The 22200-nt window shown below is 40.9% G+C and overlaps 1 protein-coding gene across 3 annotated transcripts; it reads right to left on the reverse strand.

Annotated features, from left to right (window-relative positions):
* Window positions 1-7733: 7733 nt before the first annotated feature.
* DERL2 (derlin 2) lies at window positions 7734-22190 on the reverse strand. 3 transcript variants are annotated; one of them, XM_053569325.1, is made up of 7 exons: window positions 22038-22189; window positions 21125-21190; window positions 18224-18297; window positions 17054-17147; window positions 15847-16042; window positions 15487-15577; window positions 7734-8235 (listed from the first exon to the last, which is right to left on the reverse strand). In XM_053569325.1, the coding sequence occupies exons 1-7, from the start codon at window positions 22128-22130 to the stop codon at window positions 8130-8132; spliced, it is 720 nt and encodes a 239-aa protein (XP_053425300.1). In that variant the 5' UTR covers window positions 22131-22189; the 3' UTR covers window positions 7734-8129. The 3 variants fall into 3 exon arrangements, with proteins under 3 accessions (XP_053425300.1, XP_053425301.1, XP_053425302.1); XM_053569326.1 differs by having other exon boundaries at window positions 21125-21187; window positions 22038-22163; XM_053569327.1 differs by lacking the exons at window positions 7734-8235; window positions 15847-16042; window positions 17054-17147; window positions 18224-18297 and having other exon boundaries at window positions 15512-15577; window positions 22038-22190.
* Window positions 22191-22200: the final 10 nt, after the last annotated feature.

The raw sequence follows: 22200 nt of genomic DNA on the forward strand, positions 1-22200 counted from the left end.
CCCGCCACAATGCCCGGCTATTTTTGTTGTTGCAGTTGTCATTGTTGTTTAGCTGGCCCGGGCCGGGTTCGAACCCGCCACCCTCGCTGTATGTGGCGGGCACCGTAACCACTGTGCTAAGGCCGCTGAGCCAGCACTACTTCTTTACAGTAAACGCGTTTTCCCCTTCACTGAGGACAATCATACTCTTTAAGGAAAGTACTGAATTCTGTAAAATCAGTGAGAAAAGCACAAATATTTTCATCATTTAATGCTCAACACAACTTATAAACTATATGGTTGTTACTGACATTATTGCAAATTTACAGTAAAGAAACCAAGTCATCTGAGATTACTTGAAGTCATTTGGATGTCACAAAACCGTAAGTTTGAAAAGGATATTGGTGATCTTTACAAAAGAGGAAAGCGAATTTTATGATTCTATGACAATCACGTGTTTTCCTCAGCTGCTACTCAGACGGATGGAGTCTCTCCACTAAAACAAGCAAAAAGGGAGTTAAATGGAGCTAAAAAAAAAAAATGTGTTTTTTTTTTCTTTTTGAGACACAGTCTCATTCTGTCGCCCATGGATTGAGTGCCGTAGCATTACAGCTCACGGCAACCTCAAACTCTTGGGTTCAAGCGATCCTCACGCCTTAGCCTCCGAGTGGCTGGGACTATGGGCGCCAGCCACAATACCCGGCTAGTTTTTTATTTTTAGTAGAGGCAGGTCTCGCTCCTACTCAGGGACCCAAGCAGTCCGCAGGTCTCCGCCTCCCACAGTGCTGGGATTAAAGGCCTGAGCCACCGCGCCCAACCTAAAATTGTCTTTACCTGGGCGGCGCCCGTGGCTCAATGAGTAGGGCGCCGGCCCCATATGCCGAGGGTGGCGGGTTCAAACCCAGCCTCGGCCAAACTGCAACAGAAAAATAGCTGGGCGTTGTGGCGGGCGCCTGTAGTCCCAGCTGCTCGGGAGGCTGAGGCAAGAGAATCGCATAAGCCCAAGAGTTAGAGGTTGCTGTGAGCCGTGTGACGCCACGACACTCTACCCGAGGGCGGTACAGTGAGACTCTGTCTCTATAAAAAAAAAAAAAAATTGTCTTTACCTTTCTGTTTCCCCAACTATCCCTGCCAGGTTCTCAAGTATTCTACATGGTTCTGTTAACTTAAAAGAAAATTTAAATTAACAAGGTTTATACTTTGGAAAAACGAGTTTTATTTTTCATAAAGGGTAGCAACCTGGTGGGCGTCCATTCCAGCCTGCCAGAGCCAGGCACACGAGTTTAGAAGACAGTATTTTAAGCTGAGAGGCGTGGTCAAATATACATATTCATCAAGCTATAGAGGGAGTCATGAATATTTATAATGGGAAATCATGCACGTGTAATTGTGCTTTCTCCTATCAACTCACGCTCAAAACTCAATTTTAAGGTGTTTCAGGGATCCCCTTGGCAAAGAGGGGTCCATTCAGTTAGCAGAGGGCTTAGGATTTTATTTTTAGTTCACAGCTTTTTAGCCCCATTACACACTCCAAACAATGAAGACTCATATAACGAGTTTCTCCTTTCCCTCCTAAATTAAAAGCTCTTAGATAATTAGCTAATTCGCCACAGAAAGACTGGCAAGCAGCTGTTGTTCTGCATACAGGAAATGTGATATCCAGAGAATACCCTTTAAGCTTCAACTTTGTGACAGACATCCATCTTCTTAAGTTCATTTCTTTGAAACCCACCGTCTGTGTGAACCTGTTAAAAATCCAACTTCCCTTTTCCTCCAGGTTAGAGGCAACTTTCCTTTAATTGTTGACAGTGTAGTGACCAGAGGGTTACTGAAAATGCATGTTGAGGGCGGCGCCTGTGGCTCAGCGGGTAGGGTGCCGGTCCCATATGCCGGAGGTGGTGGGTTCTAACCCAGCCCCGGCCAAATTAAAAAAAAAAAAAAAAAAAAAAAAGAAAATGCATGTTGAACCAACAGCAGGTACAGGTTTAAGAATAAATTTACAAGACCTGAGCAGTGGCTCCAGCTTGTAATCCTGGCACTCTGGAGGCCCAGGTGGGTGGATTGCTTGAACTCAGGGGTTGGAGACCAGCCTGAGCTGGAGACCCCCATCTCTACTAAAAATATAAAAAACTGAGGCAAGAGGATCACTTGAGCCCAAGAGTTGGAGGTTGCTGTGAGGTATGATGTCGCCATGGCACTCTACCCAGGGCGACAGCTTGAGACTCTGTCTCAAAAAACAAAAAAATAATTATAAATTTTTGCTTCCTACACCTAAATGTTAATTTAGAAAAGTCACCCAAAACTACAAGGTTATCTAGTTATGTTAACTCTCAAACTATGGACCTTGAGTATGTAAAAGATGGATCTCAGCCCTTTTCCCCAGTGTGCTTTCTGGAATAACCTAATATGGGAGTCATTTATCCCAAATGATTACAAGAATTTAGGTAAATAATGTAAATGGGCAAGACCATCTCTCAACAGATCACAGGCCCTATCTCTAGATAGAACCAATAATCACTTCTGGGCAATGGCTGTCATATAGGCCTGCTATTTCAATTTTTTCAAAGAGCCAGGAATGAAGATTGTCATGTGTAATCTGCAAATTTTGAAATTCGCTCAGCTGGGCATGATGGCTCACACCTGTAATCTCAGCAATTTGGGAAGCTAAAGCAAGAGGATCACTTGAGGTCAGGAGTTTGAGACTAGTCTAGGTGATATAGCAAGACCCTCATCTCTACAAAAATTAAAAAATTAGCCAGATATGGTGGTGCATGTCTATAGTTCTAGCTACTTAGGAGGCTGAGGGGGGAGATCAATTGATCCCAGGAATTCAAGGCTGCAGTGAGCTATGATAGCACCACTGCACTCCAGCCTGGGTGACACAGCAAGGCTCTATCTCTAAAAGAAAAATTAAAACAAAAAAAAATTGGCTCAATTAAAAAAATGATATAGGTAAAACAAAACACATAGGTAGTGTGTGATAGATAAAAACTAAAGAAAGGAGTGGATCAAAACACTCAAGACCAAAGTGTAACAAAAGCGGTAATGTTTATTTTGACACTTAGGTATAAGTGGGCTAAGATCTGAAGATGTTATGGGGGACGGGGGGAGTGTAGGGAGGAGAAGCCAGTCTTGTATCACTGATTGCGGGGGAACTGTTTTTTGTCAAGGACCACCAAAATATTGTTCTCATCAAGATCAAAGATGTTATCTCACCACAGGGACTCTCCTGGCAGGTTCTTTTTTTCTTTTTTTTGTAGAGACAGAGTCTCACTATACCGCCCTTGGGTAGAGTGCCATGATGTCACACAGTTCACAGCAACCTCTAACTCTTGGGCTTACGCGATTCTCTTGCCTCAGCCTCCTGAGCAGCTGGGACTACAGGCGCCCGCCACAACACCCGGCTATTTTTTTGTTGCAGTTTGGCCAGGGCTGGGTTTGAACCCGCCACCCTCAGCATATGGGGCCGGCGCCCTACTCACTGAGCCACAGGCGCCGCCCTTTTTATTTTATTTATTTATTTATTTTTTTGTAGAGACAGAGTTTCACTTTATGGCCCTTGGTAGAGTGCCATGGCATCATACAGCTCACAGCAACCTCCAACTCCTGGGCTTAAGTGATTCTCTTGCCTCAGCCTCCCGAGTAGCTGGGACGACAGGCGCCTGCCACAACGCCTGTCCTGGCAGGTTCTTATCAGGGTGTCAGCATATTTCTTTTGGGTGGGTTGTAATTGGGGCAGTGCTTGCACATGCAAATACAAGCCTGCAGCATCTCTCTCTCTTATCTGAGTTATGTCCACCTGTAACAGAGTCTTACAGAAAGCCTTTTCAAGATGGAGTTAGTTTGGCCAACCTAACAGTGTGAACTAAAATAAAATCTTAAGGCTACCCCACCCAGAGACTGATTGGACCCCCTTTTGACCAAGGGGATCCCTAAAACTGAGCGCTGGTAAAGAGAAAGATCAAATGTGCATGCCTCATCATGCCTCCTCCCCTTCTCAGACAGGTCCTCTTTGACTCTAATAGGCCTAAGGCTATGGAAGACATACCTGCAGGTCCTCAGTATACACAACAAACCACTTGAGGCTGAACATATGTCCTGTAGTTTGTCTCTGATTAACAGATCCTTATCTTAACTCAGCATTCCTTTTCATTGACTCCTGGTCTCTTAGACAGAGCCTAACTGTTTCAGCCAATTGTCAGCCAAAGACTCCGCTTTGAGATGTCCCACCTTTTTGGGCCAAGCCAGTGTACACCTTCTATGTATTGATTTATGACTTTACCTGTAATTCCTGTCTCCCTAAAATGTATAAAACCAAATTGTAACCCCACCTCTGACAGTTGACTTGCTTGAATGTGGCTGCAGGTTGTGTTCCTCAAATTTGGCTCATAATAAACCTCTTTAAATTATTTTACAGAGTATGGCTTCTTTTCTGTGGGCAGTAGGTAATCTAGCTGTAGGTAACTCATCCATAATCTCTGGCCTAAAGACCCAGCTGTTCTGCAGCCTTAAGGCTAAGAGAACCAGAATTGAAAAATTAGATCCTATAGAAGCATCAAGCTATGTCGCCCACATTTCTCCCATCAATAGTCTGAAATCTGCTGTATCTGCAAAAGAAAAGCCTCTTGTGGTTCAGTGGCTTTCATATGCAGATGTTGACAAGCTAATGAATGTTCAAAGAATACCCTGGCCTTTCTTCCAAAAAGTGAAGCATTGGACACATTTCATTGTCTGGGATGGTCTGTGGACTTAACTATGTAGTTGGAGCATGACCATTCCCCAAGTGGTGGTCACCTTGGCTTCTGACCACCAAACCACCACCTTTGGTATGTTCAGTTTTGCTCTACCCCACTTTTGGAAACAATCATAAGCTTCAGCAACTAGACACGAAGTTGCATGCATACACACTAATCCCTCTATAATTAAAAATACCAGATAATAGTTTGCTGATCAATAAACAAAGTGATTTATTCAGCACCCATGTGCCAAGCACTGTGCTAGGCACTGTGGTGGATACAAAAATTAAGACATAGTCCCTGCCCTTAAGGAGCTTACATTCTCATGTGAGAGACAACACTAATATACAGGTACCAGCTAGGAACAGTACAAGACAATATATAATTCGGTGTGAGAGTATGTCATACAGACTTAAAGGTTTATAGGGGTTCAAAGAGGACAGACAATGAAAGAGACCTTAGAGTCAAGATTTCTTGAGGCATCAGGAACAAGGTCAGGCCTTGAAGGACGGAAGAGACTTAAATTAAGGTCCCTGTTAGGTAGAAGTAGGTAGGTTCAGAAAAAGACAAAAAGTATATATTTGGTATGGGGGCTTACCAAGAAGTCACAGTGGATTTCTGAGCAGAGAAGTGACTTGATCAAATGAGGTTCAACAGTTTTAATACAAACTCATAAAATATGTAAGCACCTTTGGGACACCCTGCAGAACATAGAAAATAATGGCAGGAGCAAGACTAACAATACTGGTGGAACTCATCTGCCAAAGGAAAACACAGCTGTAACATAAAAAACACTGGCGGGATAGATAACAATTCTAGAAAGCCCATAACCCAACATAGCAATAGCTATGTTTCCTATTTCCTAATTTTCAGGGGCCCCAGGGACAGAATGAGAGTTTCATTACTAAGGTCCAGGACTTGGGTGCCCTGCTTTCAGAGACTATACAAGAAGTATGAAAGATACTAGGATGTACAAGAGTGACACAGAAAAAGAAACAGATAAAAATCCATTAGTGGAAAAAAAAACACACCAAAATGTACATAAAATGTATCTCCCAGGGAGATGCAATTTGCACATCCATTTATTTTTAAATGAACATATTTCTATACCAAAAAACCTATGCCTTAGTCAGGTGTGCTTTTCAATATTACTGGTAGAATCCAGGAACCCTTAAATTATATGTAGGTAAGGTTAGTTGGTTATAATATTTCACATATCAAATCTTGGCTTTTTGCATTATGAAAAGAAAGTATGTTCTGGAATAATCAAGACTGAGAGGTGAATTGGGAAAGGACTTTTCCTTATGTCCAGGCAAGCACAGGTACCCTGTAAAGCAACATGGGGTTAGGGATGGTGGTAGTGGGACTGGCCAAACTGGTAAGAGGTCAGTGATTGACATTACCACTGCCCAGGACACTCATGGCACTAGGAATTTACATGCTATAAAATCAGAAATCAAAATCCAATTACTGACTTTACGTTATACATTCAAAATATTTATCTGTTCTACCCAGTCATTAATATGTACAGATATTCCCTACTAAAATAGTCCGTTAATAGAATTTAGGATTAAAATTTTACCACAAAAAATTCCATTAACTGGGTAACTCAAAGTTAACTCAGGGATTCTCAGCACCAGATTGCATGGGGAAAAATGTTCACTCAAGGAGAACAAATAAAATTACAGAAATTCACTTCCAGGGCAGCACCTGTGGCTCAAGGAGTAGGGCACTGGCCCCGTATACTGGAGGTGGCAGGTTCAAACCTGGCCCCAGCCAAAAACTGCAAAAAAAAAAAAAAAAGAAAGAAATTCACTTCTAGCCCCCCAATTAGAAAAAAAAAAATTGTACTTTTTTTTTACTTTTTTGCTATTTTTTAAAAATAGTAAAAGTCACTGATAAAAGCTTTCTTGAAGAAAACAAGATATGATAAAACTTAAGAATCCCATAAGGATTATACATTCTAAGACTGGCATTTAAACTTTAAAAAGAGTCCTTATATCACTTAGGAAAAAAACAGTAGTCCCATTGACCCAAGTTTCATAAAATGGCAACATACATACTTGAAGTTACTAGTAACACGTAAAATACTTAAATTCCAGCTGTATGTAATTCCATTTAGATCTACAGACATTAAAATATTTTTCATCTCAAAAACAATCTGAAAATTCCTTTTAGAATCTTTTTGTTTCCTAAGCCTATGTTGATCTGAGGAAAACCTCATCCTCTAGAAAGCTATTACTTTAACAAGGCTGAACTACAAATGACAATCCAGTTTTGGGAAGTGATCTTATGCCTGCACACTGTTTCTGAAAGCTATTTTGAAATCACCTATTTCCTAGGGTGCCCTTTTTCCTCTTCTAGGGTTTCTGAGTTACTTAAGCGCTATGAGCACAAACCTGCTAAGACCCAAGATAGCCTGAATGTTTTGGGCAGTATTTATTCAACCACAGGCAGTTAAGTGCCCACTTTCGTGGACCCTAATTTCTACTTGATTGCAAAGGTAATCCAAGTACTTGGCTCTGAAAAGGGTCTCAGCTTTTCATGAAACAAAAGACAAATGTTAACCACAGATACAGGAGACCACATGTCTGATACCTGTTCATCAAGCTCTAGAGTCAACATTGTAACTTGTTTTCCAGGTCTAATGAAAATCTTCCTCTAGTTTTCAAAAAAAAAAAATGTGGCCTTTACCATTCTTTCCCTGGATATTTCTTAATATCTTCTTAATGGAGAAATTTAAGCAGAGTAAATAAGATACCATACTAGCTTTTTGCTTATAGCTGACTTTGTTATGACTGAATTCCTGTTGTTACAAGAACCACCCTCTCTTTCCGCCCCCAACAGTGACTGACAACTTAAAGTTCTGCCAAACCCAGATGGAGAACCAACCATCTGGATGACAGAATACTGTCTTCTTAGTGGAGCTCACATTCTGTAAACTGCTGCGCTCAAAACCTATGCAGGAGAGCTAGAATACACTATCATAATTTAAAAGATCACACACAAAAGCTTTAATACAATGAGAGAGAGATGGAATTGTTTTATTTTGTCCTCTCCGAAACTTCCATTTACACCATGGCCTCATCTATCAAAAAAAGAGGAGGAAAAAGCCCTGCCTTACACCGTAGATTGCAAGTACTTGTGTACTTGCTAGAGGCGGCAGGATATTTGTCTTTCCATGTTTTTGGCTCCAAGAGATTACACTTTAGTACCAGTGTAGTGAGGAACCACTGACAAACTGCTGGAAATGTCTTCTGGATTAGTCAGTGTACCATTTCATAAAGTGCTTCTGGAGTTAAAATCTGTCAAGCCATCAAAAGTGTCCACACTTTTGCAACAAAGGATAAATGAATCCCAATGGGTATTTCATGGAGTCCTTCCCAGTGGGGTCTCATTATTGGCACTGCTGCTTTAACCTCCGAGGCGCTGGCCCTCACCCCAGGCAAAGCCTCCTGGCCGCTCTTCAGGTAGTGGATTGTAATTTGGATCCTCATCTGGTGTATCAAAAATAGCTTTCCTAAAAGACAGGTGACAGATATAATTCAGTTCCAGAGGCAGCTTAGGACCTATGTACTGCAAGGTCAGTTCAGTTCCTAGAGGGTCTCCAGCAATAAGCAAACATTACATTTTCCTGCCAATTAAAGTTACATCTTTTTTTTGAGACAGAGCCTCAAGCTGTTGCCCTGGGTAGAGTACCGTGGCATCACAGCTCATAGCAACCTCCAACTCTTGGGCTTAGGTGATTCTCCTGCCTCAGCCTCCCAAGTAGCTGGGACTACAGGCACCCACCACACACCCGGCTACTTTTTGGTTGTATTTGTCATTGTTTGGCGGCCCTGGGGTGGATTCGAACCCACCAGCTCTGGTGTATGTGGCTGGCACCTTAGCCGCTTGAGCTACAGGGGCCAAGCCTAAAGTTACATCTTAAAAAGCTAATATCCATCATCTTTTACCTCCTTTACTAATTGCTTTTTCTTTTCTTTTTCTTTCTTTTTAAGAGACAGAGTCTTACTTTGTTGCCCTCAGTAGAGGGCCGTGGCGTCACAGCTCACAGCAGCCTTTAACCCTTGGGCTTAAGCAGTTCTCTTGCTTCAGCCTCCTGAGTAGCTGGGACTACAGGTACCTGCCACAACACCCGGCTATTTTTTTTTGTTGTTGCAGTTTGGCTGGGACTGGGTTTGAACCCGCCACCCTCGGAATATGGGGCCAGCGCCCTACTCAGCCACAGGCGCTGCCCTCCTTTACTAATTTCTACTACAAAAGCAATCCATGTTAATTGTAGAGCAAAAAGGAAATATAGATGAGCAAATTATCCTAAGTCTCCAGAGATAACACTGTTGATGTTTTAATTATTTTTTTGGAACTTTTACTTTTAATGGTGACTTTTGTAATTTCACAATACTTCTATTTTGTAATATTTCACTTAATCTATTATGAATTGTTTCCCCACAACCAAGGTTTCACCCAAGTATCTGTTGACAGATGAATGCATAAATAAAATATGGTATAGGGCGGCGCCTGTGGCTCAGTGAGTAGGGTGCCGGTCCCATATGCCGGAGGTGGCGGGTTCAAACCCAGCCCCGGCCAAAAACCACAAAAAAAAAAAAAAAAAAAAATATGGTATATACACATAATGGAATATTATTCAGCCTTAAAAAGGGAGGAAATTTAGATACATGCTACAACACAGATTAACCTTGAGGACATTATGCTAACTGAAACACTCCTATTAACAAAAGGACATACACTATGATTCCACTTATACAAGGTATGTGGAGTTGTCAAATTCATAGTCACAAAGTAGAATGGTAATTGCCAGGGATCGGGGGTCAGGGGAATGAGGAGTTGTTTAATGAAAACGGAGTTTCAGTTTTGCAAGATGAAGAGTTCCACAGATGGTGGTGATGACAGCACAATGATATGAATGTGTTTAGTGCCACTGAAGTGCATATTTTAAAAAGGTGAAGATGGCAAATTTATGTGAGGTATTATTTTACCCCAATTAAAATGAAATTTAACCAGATTTCCCAAGAAAAAATACTGCAAACATAGAAAGAGTAAATGTCCAAAAGACTTTATAAATACCATTATAGTAATTCAAAATCTCATTGAAGAATGAAGCATTAAAGCAGCAACCTCTATTTGCTCCTGTATTTCTAACTGTAACTGCCTACAGTTGATAGAATTAGAAATGTACTTGAAGAACGGCGCCTGTGGCTCAGTGGGTAGGGCACCAGCCCCATATACTGAGGGTGGTGGGTTCGAAACCGATCCCGGCCAAACTACAACAAAAAAATAGCCAGGCGTTGTGACAGGCGCCTGTAGTCCCAGCTACTTAGAGCCTGAGGCAAGAAGAGAATCGCCTAAGCCCAGGAGTTGGAGGTTGCTGTGAGCTGTGACACCATGGCATTCTACCAAGGGCAATAAAGTGAAACTGTCTCTAAAGAAAAGACATGTATTTGAAAACTTCTGATATATACTGGAGTCAGAAAAAGTATTTAAAAAACGAGCTTTTAAAATTCTTACAAATTAACAATAAAAGAAAACCTACCAACAGAAAAATGAGCAAAGGGCTGAATACACAATTCAAAAAGAAAATCCAAGTGGTGAGTAAATGTGAAACTGTTTGCTTTCACAATAAAGTATAAAAAAACCAAGGTATCTTTACTGCCCATTCAAAGGGGCAGAACAAAGTAGGTGTCAATGCAGGGCGGTAGAGCCATGGTGGCCCAGAGCAGGAAAAGAGTGGGGGGAGCAGTCAATGACCCAATTGGGTCCTTCACACAGGGAGGTGGACTAACCTGAGCAGGACAAGGAGGGAACCCCCTTAGTTTGGGAAATCTGAGGGTGACAGAGAAGAATAAGGCATCCACATGGGGGAGGAGATATGGGAGCTCATTTAGTAAATATAATAAAAACTGGAAATCAGGTTTTTTACTGTCAGTGGAAAGGACAAATGGGAAAAGGTGATATATTCAAACAATGACTACTCAGCAATAAAAAGTAACAAATTACTGATATATCCAAAATAGATGAATTTCAAAAAATGTTGATTGAAAAAAGCCTCATACAAAAGAGTTTGATCATACTGTATGACTCCACTTATAAAGCTGTAGAAGATGCAAAACTAATCTATGAAGGAACAAAATTGTTCTTTGGGGGACAGGGACAATGATTGACAGGGAAGGGACACCTGGCAACTTTCTGGTTGATAATAATTTTCTTTGCCTTGAAAGTTACACAAGTTTGAGCATTTATAAAAACTCATTAGTCTGGGGGCAAGACACGATTATAAGAGGGACTTTACCTAACAAATGCAATCAATGTAACCTGGTTTCTTGTACCCTCAATGAAACCCCCACAATAAATTAAAAAACAAAAAAACTCATTAGTCAACATACCTATGATTTGTATATAAATAAATATTGAACTCCAATAACATATGCATGCTGAAGTACACAGGGAATTAAGTATACATAAATGTTGGATTAGAAACCTGGATGGAAGGATAGGTATGCAAAAAGTAAGAATAGTAGAATCTATGTAGTAGGTAAATGAAATTCACTGTACAATCTTTTCTGTTTGGAATCTATAAGTTTGGAAATTTTCATAATAAACACTGGCTGAGGGCTGGGCTCTGTGGCTCAAGCCTATAATCCTAGTGCTAGACTGACACCACATCACTCCAGTCTGGGCAACGGGGTGAAACTGTCTCAAAAAGAAAAATAAAAACACTGGAAGAAAAATACATGAAGCAAAAAACTAGATTGAGCCACACTGACTTGTACTGGAACTGGGAGTATCAGTATTAAACCCCCCACCCCTTTTTTTTAGGTAGAGTCTCATTTTGTCACCCTCAGTACAGTGTTGTGGTGTCATAGCTCACAGCAACCTCAAACCCTTGGACTCAAGCAATTCTCTTGCCTCAGTCTCCCAAGTGGCCGGGAATACAGGCTCCTGCCACAATACTCGCTCTTGCTCAGGCTGGTCTTGAACCTGTGAGCTTAAGCAATCTACCAGCCTTAGCTTCCCAGAGTGCTAGGATTATAGGTATGAGCCACTGCGCCTGGCCTAACCCATGTTTTAAAAAACATTTTGACCCATAGCTCAGTGCTTCGGGCGCCGGCCGGCAGTCCCAGCTACTTGGGAGGCTGAGGCAAGAGAATCACTTAAGCCCAAGAATTTGAGACTGCTGTGAGCTGTGACACCCCTGCACTCTACCAAGGATGACATAGTGAGACTCTGTCTCAGAAAAGAAAAAAAACTGACAAAGTTCCACTTAAAAATATATATATACATCAAAAAAAAAAAAAAAATATATATATATACATCTAGGCTGGGTGCAGTGGCTCATGCCTATAATCCTAGTACTCTGGGAGGATGAGGTGGACAGATCACCTAAGCTCACTAGTTTGAGACCACCCTGAGTCAGAGAGAGACCTTGTCTCTAAAAATAGCCAGGTCTTGTTGTAGGAGCCTGTAGTTCCAGGTACTTGGGAGGCTGAGGTAAGAGAATTGCTTGAACCGAAGAATCTGAGGTTGCTGTGAGCTGTGACCCAAGGGTACTCTACCAAGGGTGACCAAGTGAGACTCTGTCTCAAAAAAAAAATATATATATGTATATACACATACACATATATAGACAGATCTAAAATTATAAATATGTATATATACACTATTATACATACCTATAATTCTATTGTTGTTTTATTGAGAGGATCTGTAAATATCAATACTCTAATAGCAATGAACACCTAAATCTTGGCTTCTAAATATGATTCTCCACTAGAAAGAAACCAGGACTCCTTGAAGAAACAGCTGATTCTAGGACTAGGTCAGGGAGAGCACAAGATGAGCCTAGTTTATTTTGTTGAGCCAGAAAACAATAAATTGCTTAAAACAAAAAACCATGGGGACATGCTGAAAAGGACTTAGAAGACAGTTTGAAGGGATTCCCATTGGCTAAATCTGGGATAATATGAACATCAAAATAATATGAATAAGGGATTATAATCCACGAACAAATTAACAATTTGCTTTCTTTTTTTTTTTTTTTAGACAGAATCTCACTTTATTGCCCAGGCCTATTGTGCTGTGGCATCTGCCTATCTCACAGCAACCTCAGATTCCTGGGTCCAAGTGACTCTCCTGCCTTAGTCTCCTGAGTAGCTAGGACTATAGGCACTATAGGCGTTTGCCACAACTCCCAGCTAGTTTTTTTCTATTTTTAGTAGAGACAGGCTCTCACTTTTTATTTATTTATTTATTTTTTGAGACAGAGTTTCACTTTTTCACCCTCAGTAGCTCACAGCAACCTCAAACTCTTGGGCTCAAGTGATCCTTTTGTTCAGTTTTTCATTTTTAGTATAGAAAAGGCCTCACTCGGGCGGCGCCTGTGGCTCGGTTGGTAAGACGCTGGCCCCATATACCGAGGGTGGTGGGTTCAAACCCGGCCCCGGCTGAACTGCAACCAAAAAATAGCTGGGCGTTGTGGCGGGCGCCTGTAGTCCCAGCTACTTGGGAGGCTGAGGCAAGAGAATCGCTTAAGCCCAGGAGTTGGAGGCTACTGTGAGCTGTGTGATGCCATGGCACTCTACCGAGGGCCATTAAGTGAGACTCTGTCTCTACAAAAAAAAAAAAAAAAAGAAAAGGCCTCACTCTTGCTCAGGTTGGTCTTGAGCTCAAGTGATCCACCCACCTCAGCCTCCCAGAGGCCGGCTCTCTCTTTTTTTTTTTTGAGAGAGAGTCTCACTTAGTCACCCTTGGTAGAGTGCCCTGGGGTGTTCGGATTACAGGCGTGAGTCGGTATGCCTGGTCTGGGCTCTCACTCTTGCTCAATTTTCTAATACCTGAAGAGAAAAAAAAAATCCTTTGTACTATATTTGTAGTTTCCTATAAGTCCAAAATAATTTCAGAAATTTAAAAAAAAATACTTAAAAAACAATGTGACACTACCTTATAGCTATAAAACTACGAAAGAGTAACTAGAATATTTTCCTTATTTAAGGGCGTGGGGAGATGACATTTACACATTACTGGCAGAAATGTGAACTTGAACTTCCATTGTAGAAGATGTTTTGGTAATAAACAAAACAGCAATTTCTCTTTTCTCTCTCCTTACTCTTTATCTCTCTCCCTATCTCTCTGCATGAATTTCCTTGGGAAAAAAAATAAATGTGCAAATAAAAAAAAAAATCCCAGCACTTCACTTATAGGAATTTATCCTTTGAAAATAGTCATGGATATGCGCAGAGATTTAACTACAAGAATATTTATGTCTCCTATTATAGAAAAGAACAAATGTCGGTGTTCATCAACATGGGACAACTGACATAGTAAAATGTCAGACTCACACCAAGGAATATCATGTAGCTGTCACAATTTTATAAGACATTTATAATGAAAAAATTCTATGACATACGAAGTTTAAAGGTTATAAAATAATTTTTTTTTTTTTTTTAGAAACAGGGTCTATGTTGCCCAGCCTAGCGTGCAGTGGTTATTTATAGGTGCACTCATAATGTATTATACCCTCAAACTCCCGGCATCAAGCAATCCTCCTGCCTCAGCCTCCTGAACAGCTGGGACCCCAGGCCAGACCCGTACCACCACACTTAAAAAATTTCTTAAATTTTTTGTAGGGATGGCGTCGCACTGTATTGTCTGGACTTGTCTCAAACTCCTGGCCTCAAGTGATCCTCCTGCCTTGGCCTCTCAAAGTGCTGGGATTACAGACACGAGCCACCACCTCCGCCAGGCTCAGTATTTTTAAAAGAACACAGACAGTAAAAGACTGAAGAATATACATCAAAGAGTTTATGACGGTAGCCACTGCTACATCTAAGTGGTGGGTCTGTGGATAATTTTACTTTCTTCTTCTTGCTTAACTATTCTACAACAAACATTTTATTCCTCAAGTGAGCCCTTTGCAATGTAGTATTTCCCAATAACATAAAATTCTGGAATTGAAAAAAGGTCTTATAGGCTTGGTACCTGTAGCTCAAGCGGCTAAGGCACCAGCCACATACACCAGAGCTGGCAGGTTCGAATCTGGCCCAGGGCCTGCCAAACAACAACAACAACAACAATGAAAAAATAGCCCCACGTTGTGGTGGGTGCTTGTAGTCCCAGCTACTTGGGAGGCTGAGGCAAGAGAATCGCTTAAGCCCAGGAGTTGGAGGTTACTGTGAGCTGTGATGCTACGGCACTCTACCCAGGGTGATAGCTTGAGGCTCTGTCTCAAAAAAAAAGAAAAAAAAAGGTCATATAACTCAAAGCTCTACCGTAGGAAACTGAAGTGCAAAAAAAGGAGAAAGGACTTATTTTAAATCACATGACTGGTCAGTGGAACAGCTACACCTGGTTTCCATTCCAAAGCTATTTCTACTCTACTTCACTGCTTATCTCAAACACCTGCTTGGCAGGCCATAAATTCCATTAGAAACTTTCATCAATTTAACTTTGACAGCAGCTTTTATAATACCAGCAGGCTCCTCCTGGGACAGGAAATTCTAGCAGTTAGCCAGGACAATTATCAAGTCAGCCCCATGATATCCTGAGCCTATTAACCTTGCTCTTGCCACGACCCTGGCACTGTCTGCTCTTACCCAATCAAATGCCCTCCAGCTGCAGCCAGACTGCTCAATGAGCAAATATTTACTGATCTGAACTGTGTGTACTAGGAGCTACGGAGCACCAAGAAAACACAGATCATGGACCTTGTGCTGGTTTGTCCACAGGGAACACACGACCTACTGTTAATACTCACAAAATAGATGGTGTTTTCAGAATTCTTATTCCACCAGGCTGAGTAGGAAACACATCTTCCAAGAAAAAATATATGTGTCCAACTGCAATACCTAGCATCAACCAGAAAGAAAGGACGAAGGAAAGGATTAAGATTTCTATTGCAGGTGGACCTACTAACATAAACTACTTATGTTTAGGACACATGTCAGTATAATTATTAAATATTACTGAATTAATATTAGTGAACATTTGTGATGTTACTAACATACAATCCTACCATAGGTACGTATGAAGGTCAGACAGAATAAATGTGAAATATAGTAACAAAAAAAAAAACTTACAGGTAAAATAACAGGAAAAGTAGCAAGAAGACTCTTACCCAAGAGGTCCACAATGATTGAGTTCCCCAACAATAAGGAAAACCCCATGAGCACCCAGGGCAGAAAGGGGGCCTGGAAGTTGAGAAGGCCAAAGAAGTTCATGCGGACATATGGGTTCCTTCGGCTCCACACGTAGACGAGCATTATCGTAAAGGCCTGGCCCAAGAAAACCAAGCTCACAAACAAACCAAAAAGCTAACAGATGGCATTAAGGAAAACATCAACATTAAAAGCATAATATGGAAATCTTAGCAATAGAACTAAAGATTATGTTCTAACAAAAGTGTAAACTGGAAAAGTTGAATCTTTAGAGTAGACAGAAAAAGCCTAAAAATAATTACCCAGAGAAATTAGGCAAAAACCTGCATAGGCTAAATTATCTGGATTATAATAACTTCAATCTAATATTCTGCTTTCACAAAGCATTTTCTTTGGAAAACGTTTTAATTCCTTGATCAATAATTACGTTAAAATTCATTCACCATTAGCACCTTTACAGAGGTATAAAAAAGCCGGCTAAAACAAAACTATTTCTCAGTACTACACACAAGTATGTTGTATAGATCAAAATTTCTTTTTTTTTTTTAAATCAAAAAAATTCTTTTTTTTTTTTTTTTTTTTTTTTGGGTCCAGACAGTTTCTTTCACTGTGGCGTCACACAGCTCACAGCAACCTCCAACTCCTGGGCTTAGGCGATTCCCTTGCCTCAGCCTCCAGAGTAGCGGGGACTACAGCGCCTGGCTATTTTTTTTTTGTTGTTGTTGCAGTTTGGCCAGGGCCAGGTTTGAACCTGCCACCCTCGGTATATGGGGCTGGCGCCCTGCCCACTGAGCTACAGGCGCTGCTCGATCAAAAAATGTTTAATTTACCAGTTTTGATAGCGATCAAATAAATGTCTTACCAACTTTTTAAAAAGTACACTCACAATGATACAACTGAGACACTTAATAGTAACCCACCTGGGTTAAAAGTTCCTCTGACTTGCTCACAGTAGAAAAGCATCCTGTCCGACCTCTAGGCTTGAAAAGCTGTCACAGAAAGTGTGTTGTAAAATAAATGGTACTATCCTGAAGCTAAAATCTGGAGGTCTACTTTTATCTGTATGTTCAGAATATCTAGAGTCAAGGGAGACAGAGGAAAAGCTTTAGGAAGAGACAGGGTATTCTTTAACATTTTCCTGTATTTCTTCTATTTGTTGAAGGATACAGTCATTAAGAATCCACCAAAAAGGAACATAAATACAAAGTCTGCTGTCCGACCTCGGAAAGAGCCTTCTTCTAGCATTCGACAGTAACGATATCTTAAGTTCCAAGTTAAGAAAATTTTAAGCACACGAATATGAAGAAAGTAAAATTTAATGTTATCACTTTAAGTCCACTTGGACTCCAAATTATTAAGAAGTCAAGCATTTCTTTTTTTTTGAAGTCAAGCATTTCTAGAAGAGTACATTTGAGTGATAATGTGGTTACTCTTATTTTACTAAGCATTTTAGGCAAGGTCAAAACCAGCACCATATTTTACAGACTGTTTGTAGCTGGGGAATGAATTCAGATGCTGCATAAACATCTTCCAGTCACCTATTAAACCTTTTCAAATTTCTATTGTCTGTCCCACGTTCAGCCAAAGTTTAATCTATACCATCTTTGTTTCTCCATGACCTAACTTTAATAACTTCATCAATAAAAAGGGATTATGTAAAAAAAACTATCAGAAACTTACCAGAATGATATGCTATACAGTAGATACAGGAATCCCTTCCTAGGGCAGGAATCCTGTCACCCCTACAAGACCCTCTGTCCACTGCAGATGAACTGAACTGCAACTCCTCTCTTAATCCAGAGGGTAGGGGGTGGAGGAATACCCTTCTCAGTGTCCTCAATTTCCAGACCATGGCTCTTCCTCTCTTTTAATAAATTGGACAACTGGACACAGCACTGTCTTTTCAACCAGTAGAATCAGCAACCAAGAACCAAGGTGATCTCAAGTTCCCTATTACCCATGAACCGGCTCCCAAATCCATGCCAAAACAGTTAGCTGAATTATCACTGTATTCCAGTTACATTTTACCACTTTGAACTTGCTGATATAATTTTGCAAGTATGTCTCAATTAAATCACTTCTTCCCTCCCTTGGTCAGATTTGTAAACAACTTAAGGACAGAAATGATGTCTTTATCATTAAAACTTCCTGTGTGAACAGTGACCTATAAACACTTTCAGAACATTCTCCTCTCACCAACTACTCTACATACCACTGACCCAGAACTTGTAGCTAAAATGTACTAAAAATAAATACCAGGATTAATAGTTTTAATTTTTATTGAACTTCCTAAGTACATCTAAAATTTTGATGCTGACTCCACTTAATAAAGGATACAGAAAAATCATGTTAAATAAAAAATTGAATCCAACTGGCCCAAAAAATAAGAAATTGGTGATTAGCCTCCATATCTGTTAAAAAAAATTAAGAGAAAGATGGATTAAGTAAAATATATTACTAGGAAACATTTCCATATTAAGACAAAAGACACTATGATGGTTGAAAGACCTTGGACGCAATGATATTTTGTTTTGAACCAAAACCTGGGGCACACCATGTGATATTGGATTTCTGTGCTTTTAGTTGAAAGTCTGAAAGATATTACTTGGACCATGAAATTTATGGGAATAGGGCAGAAATTTTGAAATTCTGATTGTCTTTTAAAAAGCCCACATCACATGATCAGGTGAATTACAGAAAAAGTTTGATGAAAAAGACTAGGTTAACTTGCAGAAAACAGCAGTTTCATGTAAGGAGTAGCATGGTTTAATGAAGTCTTGAGACACCAGGGAAAAACTTCAGGGACCTAAATATAAATTGCCAAGAAATGGTTCTATCTTGCCAACCAGTGTGAAAAGTAAATGAACCAGAGTGAGACTGGTGGGAAATAATGAAATGAAATAAATGAAATAAAACATGAAAGACAAAGATGCGAGAGACAGAGGTGGAACTGAGAGGCAAAGATGGATCAGAAGGACTGGGATATTTTTCTCTATCAACAGCACCCGAGTGCCTGAACAGCTTTATTTTTAAGGAGGCAGTACAAAGTTGTTTTTCAAGAAGATACATTTTTAACTTAATTATGAGAAGAGAAACAGGCACAAATTCCCAGGTAAACACAATCTATTATTACTGTGTGACCTCTAAAATATGGGCAATACTACATATCTACAAGATTAGCTGGAAAATGTATGTGACTGCTTTGAAGTGCAGCTGTGAAGTTTAAAGCTAAAGTCTTAAGGAAAACATGTTTTACTTCTGCTGGGTTAAAAGTTGAAGTTTAGAGAAAACGTTATCTGCGGAAGAGGGTCAGTAGAGGGGGGTTCATCCTCTGGATGTTCTCCAAGCTGTGGGGCTCTGCCACCTCACAGCTTGCTCTCTACAATTCTACATTAGGCAATCAGAAACATCCAGAGGAAAAAAAAAATCCTAATACAAATACTCAAGTTCTAGTCTGCACAAATAGCCAACTTCCTATAAGAACTAATGCTCTAATAATTAGGAGATATAAGGACACTTACTTTCTTGTTGGAAACTCTGATAATCTCTTCCCTACATGATCCATCCACACCCACAATACCTACTCACAATGATAGAGAACTTTTTTTTTGAACCCACAACCGCCGGCATATGGGACCGGCACCTTACTCTTTTGAGCCACAGGCGCCGCCCGATAGAGAACTTTTAAAGTGTTTTAAAACAGTCTACTATCTCATGTGATCTTAATAATCCTGTGAGACAACCAGAGTGGTACTAAAAAAACTGAATAACCTTAAGATGGCTTAGCCAAGGACCCATAGCATATAGATGGAGACTCTGATATCAAATCTAGAACCCCTAACTCCAGGAAGATAGATGCACAGTGTCATCAATAGTTTAAACCCAGGCAAAGTTACACCAAGCAAGCCAGAAGGAAGCAAGGCTTGGCTAGAGCTACTGCTCCCTGCACAGGCCATGTGAGTATCGAAGGAAGAAGACAGTAACAAGAGATGACAGGACTGTTTTATGCCTCAGTCTTGAGAACTAGTAACTACTAAAGTTGAAACAATTCAGTTCTTCACAATAATTGCAACTCGGATTTTAGAGTCCTCATCCCAATGAGATAAATGTATAAATAAGTACAAGAGTGACACTAAATTTTAAAACAAAGGAGGGTGAATACAAGAAGGCTACATACACAAAGCTGCATTTTTGGTAGTTTTTGTTAGGGGGGAGAGTCTCATTCTGTCACCCTGGGTTGAGCGCTGTGCTGTCATAGCTCATAGCAACTTCAAACTCTTGGGCTCAAGTGATCCTCTTGCCTCAGCCCCCTAAGTAGCTGGGACTACAGGCACCCCCCCATAACACTCAGCTAGTTTTCCATTTTCAGTAGAGAGGGGGTCTCAATTTGCTGAGGCTGGTGTTGAACTCCTGAGCTCAGGTGATCTACCTGCCTCAGCCTCCTAGAGTGCTAGGATTACAGGTGTGAGCCACTATACTGGGCCTACAAAGCTGCGTTTTGAAAGGCAAACTAGAGTTCAATGGATGTAAAGTGAATGAAACGCATTTAATACAGAACAACATGTGTAGAGACAGAGTTAATTGGCTTTCGGGTATCTCCATTCCAACTACAGCCTGAATAATCATCCTGAGATGGCAAAATATACCTTTCTTTTAGCATTTTAACCAAAGGAAAGGACTACCTCTCACTGTAATAAATTAGCACGTAGTTTTAGATGCTGATCTCTTGGGAGTTTTATTAGCATGATCTGATCCCTGGAAGACCCCAGATCAATTTAAAAGCATTAATGAAACTGAGTTTCTGAGTTGGACCATGGTGATAACACCAACATGGTGGGTGCACCCAGGTGGTAAATGGACAAAACTAGGCCACCCTGAGTAGCTATCTGGTCAGTCTCCTCTTAAGCTATAACATTGTACTACCTAAATACTCAAACACAGGACCTGGACACATCAAAACCAGGAAACTTTAAAAATAAAACATTGACTCTTAATTTCTACCTTTGCAGATTCTGATTTGGTATATGAAGAGGAGCTTGAGAATCTCTTAAAAATTCCGAAAGAGATTCCACAGTCCAACTAGGCTGCAGAGTCACTGCTTTACACTTTGTCAAAGACTTGTGACCAAAGGACCTCACTGGATTCTTTTTTAGAATAGTATGTGGTAGGATTTGGTACTAAACAGTAAGAAAAAGAAAAAAATGGAAGAATTAACCACAACTGTGATGAACCACTTACTTGAAAGTGTTTAAAGATTAATTCAGGATTGAAGTACAACTGAAAGGGTGTGATCAATTCCAACTGCTGAAATAGAAAAAGATCTTTGTAAAGCACATCAATCAAGAAACAAATTTAAACATTTACAACAAAGGATTAGTATGTCTAGCAATTTCCACCTCAGTCTGATTTTCTTTAAGCCTTTCTTTTTAGGCCAGAGGTAGAGGTTGGTAAAGAATTCTGCAGAACTGGTATAATTCTTTATATCCTCATACCTAACACAAAATAAGTTTATGTTGCAATAGTTGAGGCACACATGAAGACATAGGAGGCGGGCAAAAGGTGAGATTGCAGACACAGAACAAGAACAGCTGCTACGAATCTGCCCATTACTTGGGCACCATCTCAAAACAGCTGTGCGAGACACCACAACTCAGTTGAATTAACGGAGAATCAAGACCCTGCCACCGTTAGGGCAGGATGCCTCAAGCCAGCCCTTTATTATATACATGCTCTTTTGTTTTTAAGCCGTTTTCTTCTCTACAATTTCAGGCTTGCTTTCCTCAACTCCTAAGTTTCTTCATTTAGCCGACCTTCCTCCCACTAGTCACCACACAGTAAAACCTGGCACTGAAGAGCTCTTGGGCACATTTCTTACTAAGATGGGCGGTTCCCGAAGCCCTGACCTGCTCCAGATGTGGCCTTCATTTCTTAGAAACTGACCTGACCTGACCTTTCATGAAACAGCCCTCCCTTCACTGGTCACTGGATGAAAATTCTCAGCTCCACCCTGAACCCCAGAGTAAGCCCTGTACGCCTCCACCCACCCTTGGGACCAGCCCCTCTGGGCCTCCCGGAGGTTCAAACCCCAGTTCCCTGAAGACCCAGTCACATCCAGCTCAGATAATCAGAAGCTGGAGCTGCAGGTGCTCACCACAGCAGCCGTGGTGAGGACGCAGGCGGTAGTGTAGGCGCGGCTGACCGGTGGGATTTGCAGGTACTCTAGCCGGAGGCTCTGGTACGCCATTTTCCCCACCGCCGCCTGCCCCCCCACTTCCTCTTCCGCCAGTAGGCCAAGGCGGTGGGGCGGACTCGAA

The sequence above is a fragment of the Nycticebus coucang genome, chromosome 18 (assembly GCF_027406575.1).
Source record: "Nycticebus coucang isolate mNycCou1 chromosome 18, mNycCou1.pri, whole genome shotgun sequence".
Lineage (NCBI taxonomy): Eukaryota > Metazoa > Chordata > Mammalia > Primates > Lorisidae > Nycticebus > Nycticebus coucang.